This window comes from Ctenopharyngodon idella, chromosome 7 (assembly GCF_019924925.1).
Source record: "Ctenopharyngodon idella isolate HZGC_01 chromosome 7, HZGC01, whole genome shotgun sequence".
Taxonomy (NCBI): Eukaryota; Metazoa; Chordata; class Actinopteri; order Cypriniformes; family Xenocyprididae; genus Ctenopharyngodon; species Ctenopharyngodon idella.
Genome location: NC_067226.1, coordinates 29159749 through 29175888, shown reverse-complemented (window position 1 = coordinate 29175888; position 16140 = coordinate 29159749). Strand labels below are relative to the sequence as shown.

The 16140-nt window shown below is 34.3% G+C and overlaps 1 protein-coding gene and 1 long non-coding RNA gene across 3 annotated transcripts; both read right to left on the bottom strand.

Moving 5' to 3' along the window:
- Positions 1-1965: 1965 nt before the first annotated feature.
- Positions 1966-9000, bottom strand: LOC127516306 (ABC transporter F family member 4-like). Of its 2 annotated transcripts, none has more exons than XM_051900815.1 (9): positions 8237-9000; positions 6750-6829; positions 6530-6664; positions 5525-5687; positions 4824-5376; positions 4228-4283; positions 3289-3356; positions 2198-2241; positions 1966-2119 (listed from the first exon to the last, which is right to left on the bottom strand). In XM_051900815.1, exons 2-9 carry the CDS (start codon positions 6822-6824, stop codon positions 2053-2055), a joined length of 1161 nt encoding a protein of 386 aa, XP_051756775.1. In that variant the 5' UTR covers positions 6825-6829; positions 8237-9000; the 3' UTR covers positions 1966-2052. The 2 variants fall into 2 exon arrangements, with proteins under 2 accessions (XP_051756775.1, XP_051756776.1); XM_051900816.1 differs by having other exon boundaries at positions 1966-2116.
- A 2358-nt stretch (positions 9001-11358) lies between these two features.
- LOC127516323 (uncharacterized) lies at positions 11359-12327 on the bottom strand. The gene is made up of 3 exons (XR_007930975.1): positions 12134-12327; positions 11517-11582; positions 11359-11419 (listed from the first exon to the last, which is right to left on the bottom strand). It is a non-coding gene; the product is annotated as an uncharacterized LOC127516323 (long non-coding RNA).
- Positions 12328-16140: the final 3813 nt, after the last annotated feature.

Below are 16140 nucleotides of genomic sequence, written 5' to 3'. Positions count from 1 at the left end.
GTTGAAAAGACAATGTAATTGTGATTCAACACACTTTGTTGTCCATGATAAGAATAATGTTGGACACAGTTTTCAAATAGGCTATATATGAAAAGATGGCACAAAGGTGTTTTAAAAGTGTTCATAGTAAAATACCAAATTTCATCCTGCCTTTCAAATATGTCATAGAGGTTTGCACAATAAACATGATTAAATATCCCTTTGTTTATTAAAGATAGTACTTTTTTCCAGTTTGTTATTAAACGTTTTAAACTACATTACCCATAAGCCTCTGTCATTATATCGAAGGAACGCAAAAAAATATGGCGCTGTTATTTGTAGTTCAGTGAAGATATGCTAGGGTTAGGGTTAGGATATCGTTAACGGGGTAATACCTTACAACACAGCAACACCGTATTGTTAACTAAATGTATTACTGACGTAATAATAACAGCAAAATGTACTTTGCAATATTAAACGTTTTTTATATGGGTAAAAAAGATTATCCAATCACAGCGAATCCCGCGTGTGCCAAGGGAAGATCAGAGCCAATGACAACCCATTTGAGCAGAAGCGTCACACGTACTTGTCCATATATGGTCATTTTTGACAGCATCTTCCAGGCTCTTGTGGTGAATGGACAGATTATGATTTAAACATTTATTTGCCCCCCATTATATCAAACTAAACCGACAGATTGGATTGTGGGGTTAACCCGATGCAGCAATAGATTTGTATGCATTCATATACATACATATATATGTATATACATGTGTGTATATGTATGTGTGTATATATATATATATATATATATATATATATATATATATATATATATATATATATATATATATATGTGTGTGTGTGTGTGTGTATATATATATATATAAAGATTTTTACAAAAGTTTTTTCCTCCCACAATTTCTTTCTCAGCTGTAACTTTTTGTAACCCAATTTATTTTGCTCAGAAGGGATGTGTAAGCACTATTTGTACTATTGTACTATATTTTGTATTATTAAAAGCATTGTTTAACTATACAAGGGTAAAATTGTAATAATTCTACTATGGTATTTACTAAATATCTTATGCATTAATGCAGTAGTGGTACTTCACTTTCTCTAGACTCAACTCACTGGTCCCATTTGGAGCAATCTGTGTCTATCTACTAATATATGACACTATAATATACCTTGTACATCTAGCCTCTAGTCTAGTGAGAATATGGTTGTTCATATCCATATATTAACTGAGTAGACAAGTATATATGATACTGTACACACACACACACACACACACACACAATGGGCTTATACTCAAAAACGACTATGTAAGACTACAAATGACTTCATATTTCCATGAGCCCTTCCTGATTGATAGTTTTCCCAGTGTTGCTGTCGGTTTCCTCTGGGTGCACCAGTGTCCTCCACACTCCAAAAACATGTAGGTATAGTTAATCAGGAACTAGAGGCTATATTGTGTGTGTCAAGTCAAGTCAAGTCAAGTCAAGTCACCTTTATTTATATAGCGCTTTTTACAATGCAGATTGTGTCAAAGCAGCTTTACAGTGATAACTGGTATGTAATTTTGGCTGCACAGCAGCTCTTAAACAAAATGGTGTCATTGTCCATCTTAAGTAAATTCAGTATTGATTCACTCCGATGTAAGAAACAATAGTTATTAATTCAGTTAATTTATCTATATCAGCACTGAAGTGAACAGTGATGTCATCGTCCAGCTCAGTTCAGTTCGCATACAATGGTGTAGATGCAGGCAGATCAAAACACTGTTGAATATCAAATGTAATCTCTGTGACAGACTGGTCAGGGTGACTTTCAACCTTTGGCCTGTGGTAGCTTGAATAAGCTCCAGCCCCTGGATATTTCAGAAATTATATATATATATATATATATATATATATATTATATATATATATATATATATATTTAATTTTTTTATAAAAGGTAAAAAGATATAAATAGACGTAATGAAAACACAAACCTTTATTTGTCCACTATAACAGTGGCTCAAAAACAAACAAACAAAAAAACGGTCATAATGTACCAGTAATGTAATTAGCATTGAGTAAGTGTAATTTGGACATGATCTTCAGGCTGCCAGGTGGGTGGCCATGTCTTCCTACTGGAAAAAAGTCAAAACAACAACTAATAAATGAGAAAATTACAGTGGTGAATTAAGTTGCCATGTAGGTTTACTTACCAGGATGGACATGGCAACCAATGCACCAGCACTTCCTTACGTCCCTGTGAATTAAGTAAGAAAAAAGAGCCAATTACAAAACAAATCATTACATTTCCATCTTTACACATCATTACATCACTTACTACATTTTTAAAGCATTTAATGTAACTCAAAAACTTTAAACAAAGCACCATTGAAAGCCACAATCCCACCATCCTCATGTGGTATTACTGTGGTACAGCAACACACCAGCACAAAAACAGAGACAGGGGTAGCTGCAGGTCGGAGTAATGGGTGTACCGAAAGGTGGCGTGCTGAAAGGTGAATGCTACAACAGAAACTATCCCTTAACCCTATCCCTAACCTTAACAGACAGCTTTCACTACCAATTATAAAGACCTTTCTCCGACTTTTAACATGCCCCAACCTTTCTCCACACCCAATGCTCCAACATGGCATGACCCACACCTGCAAAAACACACTAAAGTAGGTTTTGTCATCAAAGCATGCAATGTGAAATTTGAATTTCAATTCATAATTTAGGATTCTTATCATCTTAACCAAAACTGACCCATAAATGCGACCCAAACAAAGCCTAACAGACTGAAGAGCAACTTCAACAACTGCTGTTAACATATTCAAAAGCAATGGAAAAACACATCTAAACTGTACATGCTATATAGTTAGATAAGTTATATTCATATTAAACTGTAGAAGCCAACACTGTAGTACTGTACAGAACATTTTATATTAATATATGAATTCACTGTTCTTCACCTTATTTATTGTTTGTGTACTGATCTGTAATATTCTACACTGCCTGTACTCATACTATAGTCAGAAAGCAAATAAGAATTCCATTCCATATGTTTATTTTTTAGCAATAAAGTACCCTTCACATTAGCATATATTCAATGTGAAGTTATTAACATTACAACAGAGCTAAATATTTTGGGATACTGATCCATTCATAGTTTGAACAAAAACATACATTAATTACTTAATTTAATACATTTAATAAATTATTTAAATTAATTTACTGTACATGAAAAGGTCACGGTATTATGGAACACAACATTGACAGATTGTAGATACAGATTAATACCAACCTTTCTGAGACGTGTCTTAGATACAAATTCCACTGGAAATACATCCAGAGACGCATGGAATGGACATTCTGTACAAATGTAATTTGGTTAGAAATGTATTAATTACTTAATAACTAGAACAGAGAATGTCTAAAAGTTAAAAAGCAGAACAATTTTTAAACATCTAAAAATCTAAACAGCACTGAAACAACAAATATAAACATCAATATTTTGAGAACTTTCCAAATGGATGACAATGTGTAATAGACTAGCTATGCAAAGAGCTAAAACACTGGTCTGAAACTCAGTTCCTAGAGGGCCACAGCTCTGAACAGTTTTGCTCCAACCCTAATCAAACACACCTGATCCAGCTAATCAAGGGGCACGTTCAAGCTTAAACCGGTGCACAACGTTTTGCTACGGTTTCCGGGTTGAACACCATATTAAACAAAATAGACATGTTTCCTGGAAATGGTGTGCAACAAGGTTTGAGATACGTTTTCTCTTGTTTGGTGGGTGTGTCAAAATGCCCAATCAGCAGCAACATGTATATAAACCACGCGGTATTAAAGAGACAGCTCACACAGTGGGTCCAAGTAAAGTCGTTTACAAATGTGTCCGCTGGAGCTCAGCATACGCAACAATTGAAGATATTAGAAGACGTGTTTGTCATAAGAGTTTTATAGTAAAAATATAGCATATCAATTCTTCAAAAAGAACACAAAGAATGGCCTTCTCAGCTGCCATAGTTGCATCTCTTGTGTCATCAGAACAGGGTGTTCAACGTACCACCGTTTCCATTTAAAAAACGTTTTGCAATGTTTTGTCGGGGCTGAACGCAGCCCAGGTCTTCAGCGTTACTAGCAGGTGTGAGTTGGAACTAGTTGTAGCTAAACTGTGCAAGGCTGTGGTCCTTTCAGTTTAAGACCACTGAAAACTGAATTGTATAACATTTCATACCTGTGTCTGTATTTTTTTGGCGCTTTCTTTTGGCTGCCATGTTGACAGCTGATTTGCTGTAAAGTAAAAAAAAAAAAAGTTTTAGCTTTGTTCAAGTACATGTCAAAGAACAGTTTTCATTGAGCCTGAGTTCACATTGTTCCTTGCTCATTGTATAGGCTTTACCCAAAGGTCCCTTTAAGACAAGTAATTTCACACTGTGATCATCTTTGAAATGCCTCTTGGGCATCCAAATGCAGCTCCTATCTCTCTGAATGGGGAAAAATCAAATTCTCCAAATGATTATGATTAAATTTCCAATTTGAAAATCACCAATAAAATGTTCATAAAGCATTTTTAAAAAACTTTTCAGACTGCAGTAGCCAATGCGCATGTGCAGTCATACACGCGTATCTCAATTCTGATAGCAACCGGAGCTTCTAAAGGCAGCTGGGATGAAGTGGTGACTTTTTCTAATCAACGATTGGTTCTATTATTTAGAACGTGGGATTAATTTGCCATGTTGTGCATAACACTTTCTCCCATTAATGAATAATAGGAATGTAATGTTTTCCTATATCTAGAGTCTTTGTTTCACCCCATCTTCTTCCACTCACCCATCTGGTTTTAATACGACTCCCTCTATCTCTTTTCTTTCATCCATTTCATCCATCTTAAGTGCACTAATCTTTTGTTTCTCTGCCTGTTTCTTCATTTCCTTTGCCTGTTTAGTCTTTTTTGTCACTTTCATTTCCCCTTCTTCATTAACAGGCCTATCTGGTTCTTCCCCCCCACTTTCTGTCTGTTGTTCTTCGATCTGCTCTTCATCCTCCAATCTTTCCTTCATCCTCAATTCTACATTGTTCTCTGATAAAATGTTCTCTTCATCTTCTACAGCCTCGTTTATGTCCTGACTCTCTGTCCTATCACCCTCTGTGTCCTCTTGTTCTTTTTCTGGACTTTTGAAACTCTGTTCCTCAACAGGCCTCTCTGGTTCTTCCTCCCCACTTTCTATCTGTTGTTCTTCGATCTGCTCTTCATCCTCCAGTCTTTCCACTTCTACATTGTTCTCCAGTGTAATGTCCTCTTCATCTTCTACAGTCTCTTTCAAGTCCTGCCTTTCTGCTTCATTACCTTCTGTGACCTCTTGTTCTTTTTCTGGACCAAAACCTTAAAAAGTACAATTAAAGTCATATTAAAATACATTAAAAAAAAAAAAAAAAAAAACAGTTTAGAAACTTGTATAGCTACAGAACTTACTGTACACATAAAATATGAGACAAACATTTAAGTATCAGTGCTTGCAAATATGATTTACCTTGTAAAATATGCTCAAAGAGTATGAGCATTTTTTCCATCACCTTATGTCCCTCAGGTGGGAACTCAAAGGGACACTGGACCTCCGCTGTCCACCTATGGGCCTTTGAACACTTCCCCAGTAGCAGAAGAGGAACGTATCCCAGCACTTTAAGTTTTTCCATCTAAAATAGAATGACAAACAGTACAGCTTTCAAAAATGGTTCATAATTCTGAAAAAAAAAAAAAAAAAAGTTTAAAGAAATCTGCTTAGCCTGATGTCACTCTAAGCCAACATGTGTTTTTTCTTGCTTGAACACAAAAACAGATTTTTTAAAAAAATGTCCAGGCTTACTATCTATATTTTACCATACATACATTTTGAAAGGCTATTCAGACTGTCAACTTTCAACAATATCCAAAAACAGAACTTGTGATCCATAAATGCATGCAAGTCTTATTTCAGAAAACAACAACTACCAACAACAAAAACAAATCATGGCTTCTGCTAAAGTTCCTTTTAAGGAACGTCAGTTCACTTGGTGGCCATATTTGCAATGCCTCCAGGCAGCTTTTTTTTTTATTACTTATTTACTTGAATGGGGAACTCCTGAAATCTCAAAACATATTGTAAAATTAGCAATGAATCAGACATGAATGGTGTGATAAGATCAAATAGACTTAAACCTGTAGATTTTGTTTTGATTGAGTCATTGTGCATGTGCAGAAGTTCTACTTTCTCTGGGAACCAGAGCTTCTAATGGCAGCTGCATTGATGTCTGACTGCTTATTAGCTCTTTTATTTATAAGAGTTCTGCCCATTAGTGAAAATAATATGAATTACTTTTTATTTGAACTGTCAGTTAACAGGAATTACAATTTATTCATGTACTTGTATTAATGTATTATGTATGCATGTAATGTACTTGTATGTAAAACAACTTTATATTATATAGTCTCTTACATAAATGTTTTAGTTTAGAACAAAGTGTGAGGTAATGAAATTAGGATGCTGAACTTTGCTTACCATGATGGCTAAATTGTCAAAGACTTTTGATTGATTCCGTGACTTAACTGTTGTTTTAGCCCACTGATGGGCCTGGTCACGAAATTTTGCCAAACGCACTGATTGCTTATATTTAAAATCAAGCAATTTTCCACACTACAAAAAGAGAAACAGAATTACATTGAGTATTAAAACAAATGCAATGCCATATAAATAAACAGTGTTAGTTATGCACAATCACCTTAACACAGGACCGGTGTCGGCAGTTCATCTTGATCCGGCAATGTGGACACTGGCGTAAAGTTGAACCTGGCATTTGGACTATACAAAAACAAAACAAAATGTGTAAATTTGACATAGCATAACAGACAGACATCACATACAAAACTTAAAGATAAATTAATCTTTGATAAGTATATCGTTTTTGAGAGTTTATATATATATATATATATATATATATATATATATATACACACACACACACACACACACACACCACCATTCAAAAGTTTGGAAACGGTAAGATTTTTAATGTTTTTAAAAGAAGTTTCGTCTGCTCACCAAGGCTGTTATATAATTAAAAATACAGTAAAAACAGTAATATTGTGAAATATTATTGCAATTTAAAATATCTGTTTTCTATTTGAATATATTTTACAAAGTAATTTATTCCTGTGATCAAAGCTGAATTTTCAGCATCATTTCTCCAGTCTTCAGTGTCACATGATCCTTCAGAAATCATTCTAACATGATGATTTGATGCTCAAGAAACATTTATGATTATTATCAATGCTGAAAACAGTTGTGTACTTTTTTTTCAGGATTCACAATTTTTATTTTTTGAAAAGAAATGAAAGAAATTAATACTTTTATTCAGCAAGGATGCATTAAATCGATCAAGTGAACAGTAAAGACATTTAGAATGTTACAAAAGATTATATTTCAAATAAATGTTCTTTTGAACTTTCTAATTATCAAAGAATCCTGAGAAAAAAATATTGTACACAAATATTTTGCCCAATAGTACACAATAAATGTTTCTTGAGCAGCAAATCATCATGTTAGAATGATTTCTGAAGGATCATGTGACACTGAAGACTGGAGTAACGATGCTGAAAATTCAGCTTTGATCACAAAGTATAAATTACTTTGTAAAATATATTCAAATAGAAAACCGTTATTTTAAATTGTAGTAATATTTCACTATATTACTCTTTTTACCGTATTTTTAATTAAATAAACGCAGCCTTGGTTAGCAGAAGAAACTTCTTTTAAAAACCTTAAAAGTCTACCTCTCAAAAACGACATACTTATTAAAGAATAATACAGACTAATTTATTTTCATTATCATGAAAAGTATTTCAGGGATGGCCAAGATAAACACCCTAAAAAGTATGTGATTGTGCAGGGTTGTTAATCCACACATCTGTGATCTACACGTAATGCCTGCATGGACATAAATTAGTGTGATCTCATCATAACGTAACCAAAAAACATGATGCGCACAGTTGACCCTCACTAAATTTTATCCCTAAAACATTAAATGAGAAATGATTTTAAACTGATATTAACCGCCTGACAACTGTAGGCCGACATGTGCATGCTCACTTAAGAAAATAAAGTTTGAATTATTGTATTTACAATAATTTGAGTTATCAAGAACTGATACTTTTTTGCTAATATATATATATATATATATATATATATATGTTTTTGCTAATTACTTACTTGGGTATTCTGATGATTGACGACTTTGATGATGATGCACGAGGTCGCACGATGAGGAGGCGGGACATTGATGATGGCGCTAAAAAATGTTCAAACATTTGATTGGTTTCCAAGCGGGAGTGGGTGGTTCCTGAAACAGCGAAGGACTAAAAATCATGGCAATACACTTTTTATATTTATTTATTTATTTATTATTAATACTTTTACTATTACAAATACAATCACAAACAAAGAAACAAAAATTCGTGTAACATTAAACAAGCAAAAAAAGAAAAAAAGAAAGAAAAGCAGAGAGCAGATTAAATAAAGCAGACATATAATTAATTCACATTGAATTAATGATGCTTCTGCAAGCATTTTTCTTTCCCCGTCGGGGATTGTTTAGAATTAAACTGTATTATGTAGTAGCAACATTCGTCCCCACTAGAGATGATGAGTAAGTTATATAGCCTACAATAAGTTTCTGTAAAAAAATATATATATATTCTAAATAAGCATTCTAAATCAATATTTCTGCATATGCTGCTTCGGCACCTGCACGAGATGAAATCGTGAATCTTCGTTCGATTGAAGGGGCGGGACGATGATGATGACGTTGACTATAATAAATTTCTGCGTGCAATACATACGCATTTTCTATCAATGGAAGTTTAACGGGAGGGTTTTGCGTACCATATATACGCCAAATGTGACTTTGGCGTGTAAATACTACGCCGAATGAAAATGCAAACTCGTAGTATAGATACGCAGTAGCAGGAGACTGGTTTGGGCCCGCAGCTGGTGGAAGTAAAACAGAGTAAAGTTGTTGCTAATAGACAGTGCTAATTCACACTCGGAAGTTCACATTCCGATCAGAGAGGAAAGGAAGTGCTATAGATGTTGAAGGGGTGGATTCTGGAATCCACTGCCGCTTCAATATATATCTTCTAAGTTATTAATCAACATTTATCTTTGTTAAATTATTTGAATAACTTCTTCAATGAATGTTAAAGCATTTATTTTCCTTTTCAAACACTAGAAAATAAATTTTTAATATTGTCTGTACCTCTCACTGAGAGAAAAGAACATGTTATCAGTATGTTTTAGGAAAGTTTCCTGCTCAGAGCAGAGCTCAGATCAACTTCAACCTTGAAGAAGCTGTGAATCATGTGTATTTGTGTATGTGCGCTAAGTGTTCTGTGCAGGTCCTTTGTACTGGTGGACAACTGGCACTCTGCTTGAGACCAGCAGAGACACCATGTCATGAACCCAAAAGGACATCCTAAATCCAGACTCCCCTCGTCAGCATCCTGACGAATGGAGATATGCTTCTGACTATGTCATGTGTGGAAGATTACCTAATTTGTCTATTTTTCTTAGCCAATCAGAATCATTCAACCTGAAGTAATGATGTAGTTAGTAGACTCTGTTAGAGTATAATTGTTGTGGAAATGTGAATGTACGCAGAGCAGCCTATGAACTCCTTGTGAGACTTGAAGCTGGCTTCTGCTGATGAAACTGGAAACTATTCTTCAGTAAAATTTTCTTCAAAGTATTATTTTTTTAAACTCTGAGTCCAAGTCTTTATTCATTATATCTGGTCTTTTGGGTCTTTAACTGTATAATTCCCCTACAATGTCATGGCAAAAATCACAGCCCTCAGGTACTGTATGTCATTTCAAAGATGCAAAATGATTGTGGGAAAACTGGCCACATCAAAAGAGCTTGCAGAGGAAAAATGCACGGTCTAACTTTGTAAAGTGGTCTGTTATCACAAGAACGTCAACATTTTCCCAATGTCTCTCTTTTGCAGACCATAAATCTATATGTGTTCCTGTGGCACACTTGTCTTGATACACTCTTAGAAAGGATGTGTTAAAACTGACTCAAACTGTGTTAAATTCTTACACATCAATGGGTGAGTTTAGGGACAACGTTTTTTTGTGTTGATTTCTACACAGTCACTGTGTTAAGGATTTTAACACAGTAAATGTGTCTGAAAGGTTAACACAAAGATGTGTAAACGTGTAAAAGATGTGTAACATTGTGTTATCCTTGGCTTCACACATTGTGTTAAAAAGGTATCTAAAATCCTAAACAAAATGTTAGCATTTGAAAAAATGAATGTAAAGTCATTGGTTGTTTTTCTTATTGTCAATTTATTACAATAAAATATCAATAATTAAATTCAATGCAGAATATAACAATGCAATTTTAAGCAGTCAAAAAGGATATGTCCAACAAAGGACAAAACAGTTCTTTTCAATCTCATTAGGCAACATGACACATAACCCGTCCCTACCTCCTAAATAGTTTTACTTATTTCCAAACATTGTTGGATTGATGTACATTGGCAGCCAAAAGTTTGGAAAATACAGTTTGCTCACCAAAGCTTTAATTTGATGCAGAAAATACAGCAAAACCAGTAATATTATGAAATATTATAACAATTAAAAATAACTTTTGTGAATATATGTTAAAATGTTATTTATTCCTGTGACCAAAGCTGAAATTTTAGCATCATTACTCCAATCTTCAGTGTCACATGATCCTTCAGAAATCATTCTAGGATTTGCTGCTCAAGAAACATTTCTGATAATTATCAATGTCTGTACTCCTCCATCTTCTCCACAGCATAGTAAAAGTGATAACAAAAGTCTTTAAAAAGCCAACACAATGTTTTTGTCCACCTTTGGGAATAAATGAACTTCTCCAAAGATTGGTTCCTGTCCACAATTTTCCCTGGATGCATGCATGTCCGCAAACACAAATGTGCTCAGTTCTTCAGAGAAGATCGCTGATCCAACACTATATAAAAATATAAGAGGGAAAGAGAGTGTCAAATTGTTTTTAATCTCCAACATACTATATTTTAGAATATATATTTGTAAGTAACAAACTTTTGTCAGCATATTCAAACATTTCTGTTGAATTGTAAACTAAATTATGCCAGATTACATTTTAATACTTACATCGCTTTAATTCTCTCCAAATGATTCAGAGATGTAAAGACTGCAATCAAGGATTTAGCCCATTTCAGCTTGTCTGCAGTGAAGGGATATCCGTTTAAGATAAATGCACAGTAAGACACATGCAAGAAGTCACTATGTGATGATTTTTCTTTCCCTCAGTAGTTAACCCACCTGTGTGCTGATATGCTGAAATCATATTAGGCATCTTCCTGGTCAGGTGGGACTCTTGAACCTAATAAAATATCAAAATAATTCAAAAATAAAAACTACAGTTGTTTAGAATAACTTGATTTGAATTAATGACTAGTGAGTTTTACTGCAATGCTTACCTAAATAAATTCAACTGGTGAGACTCACTGAACAGAAAATGGTCCATCTTCTGATTAGTTCATTTGCTGTAGACATAATGCAAAAGTCACTTATAAAGTTAGCATATTTATATATTGTATGCTAACGTTACCTAGCCTGCACCGCACCAGTGGCCCCAAAGCACTTATCACATATTGCCAATGATTTCAGCAAACTTTAAAAAATCCACTACAACTACTAAGACAATCACTAAGGAGTAGACCATTTTCAATACGCCATTAGGCCTACTGGTGACATTGTGTAAACCGAGTACAATACACAGTCTAGAGGAGCGGTCACATTTAACGTTACCATTGCTTGGCGAATTTTTGCATGCGAAATACATAAATTGCTTAAGGTAACTTCCTTATTCGATATATGAATCAAGTTTTCCACGCAAATTCGCCGCGTTGACCAACATAAAGCTGCTTGGTTTAGCCGTGCTTCAGCTAACCTTACACTATTGACAATGGACGTTTTTTGCCCGCAAAACTTTGTCTTGACCGCGCTTTTAAATCAGCATTAAAATAACAGCAGCAGAAAATATTGTTTTTTTTTGTAAATAAATATAAGTAAAATATGATTAAGTACAGCTTACCTCAAGAATCTTGCTAGCAGTCATCGGCTTGATGCGGCGCACATCATATCCTCCGTGGTATAAAAGGTGTTTTTCACGAGTAGTTGTGACACGAGGGGTAGTCGATTAACATAATGAAGTGATATGGTATAAATATTTTATTTTCAACAATATAGATGTAAAAACGAAATGGTCGCTGTCAATAAAAGACTAGAATGGATGGACTGACTGGATTCCAACAGCTCTGCTGGATTCTATTCATTCAAAGACCCTTGCTGCTATTGGTTCATTTTAATTAGCTAATTTAAATAACGGACACGTTATAAAATATACAAAGTGTGTTAAGCATATCAGTCTACACATATTGTGTTAAATGCTGTGAGTAAATCCCCTTTTTGTTTTAATTTTTAAACTACACATTGATATGTGTAAAAGAGGTTATTTTTTTCAACACATTTTTAGTTAAAATTAACACAAAACGTGTAAATTAGAGTGTAGGTTCGAGAGATGCTCTATCCTCAGGTTCCTGAGTCTTCCTGACTACGCAGTTCTTACAGTCAGTTCTTTTGACATCCACATCCATACCAGACCAAAAGGTGGAGAGTTCTACTTTGTCCTTGATGACCTGCATCATCATGAGTCCCTCTCAGGGCAGCAGAGAATGAGGAAGTACAAGCTGGTATCTGATTTTACCCACGCTATCCTTGGATCTGCTGTAGAGAACACTGTCCTTGACTTCCAACTTTTCCCAGTGTTTCAGCAGTCTCAATCCCAGGGCGGGCTTATTATCCCTCTCTCTTCGTGATGGTCTCCTTCTTCTGTCAACAAAGGATATCACACGACTGACGATGGGGTCAGCTCTCTGTTTCCCATGTGTTTCCTCAATTGAAAAGACTAGGAGTGTAACTACTCCTCCCTGAGTCAAACTGTTGGCACAGTGGGTCAACTGAGCACCGTATACAGGCCTGCTGGATTCCTAACCTAGACAGGACTCAAAAATTTTTTTACGCCTTCACTTCTTATCTGGCTCAAGCTCCCAACTTGGACACTCTGAACACTACCCTCAGAATTTTACATTCGCATGACAGTCAGAAAGCTTCTTGAACTAATTCTAAGGTTACATGATGAGCCTTACTCTCCAAGGCTTCACAGAGTTCTAACAAAGTGACATTAACTCAAAAATTCAGAGTTATAGCAAAACACATCACTTACAATTTCACGCTTCTTTTTGCTCATCATTGAAGATGTACTGTCATTTGTGCATTGTTAACTTTAGCAGCTGTTTTAGTAAGAAAATGACAGAGAGCTTCTTTAGTTTAAGAGTTAAACCCATAGTTGTGGTTTGACTTCTGCTCTGTTTCTGCTCTGTGGTCTTAACCATATATTTATGCTGGTATTAAATACCAAATATTTCTGCTTTTTCTTCATCTTTAGTTTCACAAACCTCAAAAAACTAATACAAGAGCAAAGATTCACAGAATGTCTGTGTAATTTTCATTGACTTCCCTTTTTTAGAAAAATGTTCATACTGCAAAATCTTCTACGTGAAATATAATGATGCATACAAAAGCACTTTTGTGACAGCAAAGCAATTGAATTTTGCCAGAATTTAATGACATACATTGGATTACTTGTTTATTTTATCAATCCTCATGTAAAACAAGCTTTAAACAAACAAACTATTTCAAATACATCCACTTTATTAGCAGCAAGGAACACAATTGTGCTACTCGACTTTGCAGATAGATTTGTTAACACATATTAAGTAAACTTTTTATTCCCAGGGCCCTATCAACTTATTCTTTATTTAGTTTTTTTTTTTTTTTTTTTTTTTTTTTTTTTTTTTTTTTTAAACACAAAAGGCCATAGCTACACTATAAAAAAATAAACCTGTAATAAATACATTAAAAACCTGGCAGCACTTTACAGTAAAAAAAAAAAATGGTAGCAACATTTTAGGTTTTATGGAACTGAACTTAAATTTATGGTTAAAAAATGATATATTTCATTAACTGATAATGTAGATAATGATGTAGAGCGGGCCTTACATGAGTAGACATTAGATGTCATGTGGTGATTTCAGTTAATCACTGTCTGTCTGTGGTGTGACTGTGGCAGGGTGAATGAACAAAATAACGCAGTGTGAGAACAGTCACCGTTAGAACTTCTCTAAAATAGGATTTTCAAGATGAACAGAGCTGTAACTACTTGAACACACTACATTAGTAGCTAAATATCTTAGAATGAATCTCTCTTTTCTTTCTCCCTGTATTTCTGAGTAGAGTTTTGTCTCCTCCTCCCTCATCACTTCTTTCAAACACAGGAAGCGTCTGGTTTCGCACACAGAAAACAGTCGATAATGAGACAGTATGGGATCCAGTGCATTGCTTCTCATCTGTGAGTATTTGATCATATTCTATATCTTCTTTATATATATATACAAATTTAATGTGCTGATATATTACGTGTTACATTGGCCGTTTACTTTTGTGATATCAAAAAGTTCATTCAGGGCATCATATTTCCCCTCCCCTTTTTTTTTGTATTACTTAATCCGACTCATGGAAAATTTTATTTATTCTTCCATAATTTTGTGACTTCTTTGGAAATTTCCACTATTCGCTTCTTTCTTCCATTGATTTCTGCTCCAAGAAACTGGAACTGTCCAATAATTTGCATTTGGAGTGGCATTCTGCACTTTTCTTCTAGTGAAGATTCTTCTAAAGCCACACTTCCTCTTCTTTAATGTGATTGCTGAAATATCACTTGGTCCAGATAGCCTTGTTCTTCTGTAAGGTAGTATCACTTATCTTGTGTGATATTATATATATCTACTGAAACAAATATCCAAAAGTATGAAGTTGAGTTGTTTGCTCATAAAGCTCTCTCCTCTCTGTCCTTCTCTCATATATATGTATACCAAGAAAAAAAGAAAAAAGAAAAAAACATTTCTAGAAAGTTCCAGAAAGTTCTAAACTGTTCTTTTCTAACACTTTTCATTCTCTCTGCCCTTCTTATTGAAAATGATTTGCAAAAAGTATTTGGCCATTAAAATTGTCATATGGACACAGTTTATCAAACCAAGTGGCATCTATAGATAGAAGTTAGTTCTGAGAAAAGCTCGAGCATCATTTGTTAATATATTAACAAATGATGCTCGAGCTTTTCTCAGAACTAACTTCTATCTATAGATGCCACTTGGTGATATCAAAAAGTTCATTCAGGACATCACATTTCCCCTCCTGACACATTCATCATTAATCTTCAGCACCTTGAAAAGCTTTTTTTTGTGTGTGTGTGTGTGTGTACTTAATCCTACACATGTGGAAAATTTTATTTATTCTTAAATAATTATGTGACTTCTTTGGAAATTTCCACTATTCGCTTCTTTCTTCCATTGATATTAACAAATGATGCTCGAGCTTTTCTCAGAACTAACTTCACTTTTCAGTTATTTTTAATCACTTGGTCTGAACTTTATTTTTAGTGGTTGTATGAAGTCATTTCAAACGGATATCCAGCAGAATAACCACAAGTTTCATGTTCCACCAATGCTTGACAGTCAGACTTTTGTCTTCTTTTTTAAACATATTTGTTTATTCATATTTTGCAAAGCTAATAAACTTTATTTTGAGAAATGTCTTGATGGAAAACTGTGTTTGTGCTGTATTTATTTAAATGTTACTTGTTTTGATACATTGCAAATATGTTGATACATTTTTAAATGTGTTTTAAAGGGTTAGTTCACTCAAAAATAATGTCATTTATTACTCACCCTCATGTCGTTCTACAGCCGTAAGACCTTCGTTCATCATCCAAACACAAATTAAGATATTGTTGATGAAATCCAATGGCTCAGTGAGGCCTCTATTGAGAGCAAAGCCATTCAAACTCTCAAGGTCCATAAAGGTACTAAAAACATATTTGAAACAGTTCATGTGAGTTCAGTGGATCTATCTTAATATTATGAAGTGACGAGAATACTTTTTGTGCGCCAAAAAAACAAAATAAAGACTTTTCAACAATAT

Coding starts and splice junctions, on each gene's coding strand:
- LOC127516306 (XM_051900815.1), bottom strand. CDS start 6,824: ATGCCAGGTTCAACTTTACGCCAGTGTCCACATTGCCGGATCAAGATG. Junction 6,665..6,749: donor GACACCGGTCCTGTGTTAAG/GTGATTGTGCAT, acceptor CTCTTTTTGTAG/TGTGGAAAATTGCTTGATTT. Junction 3,357..4,227: donor CCAAAAAAATACAGACACAG/GTATGAAATGTT, acceptor ACATTTGTACAG/AATGTCCATTCCATGCGTCT.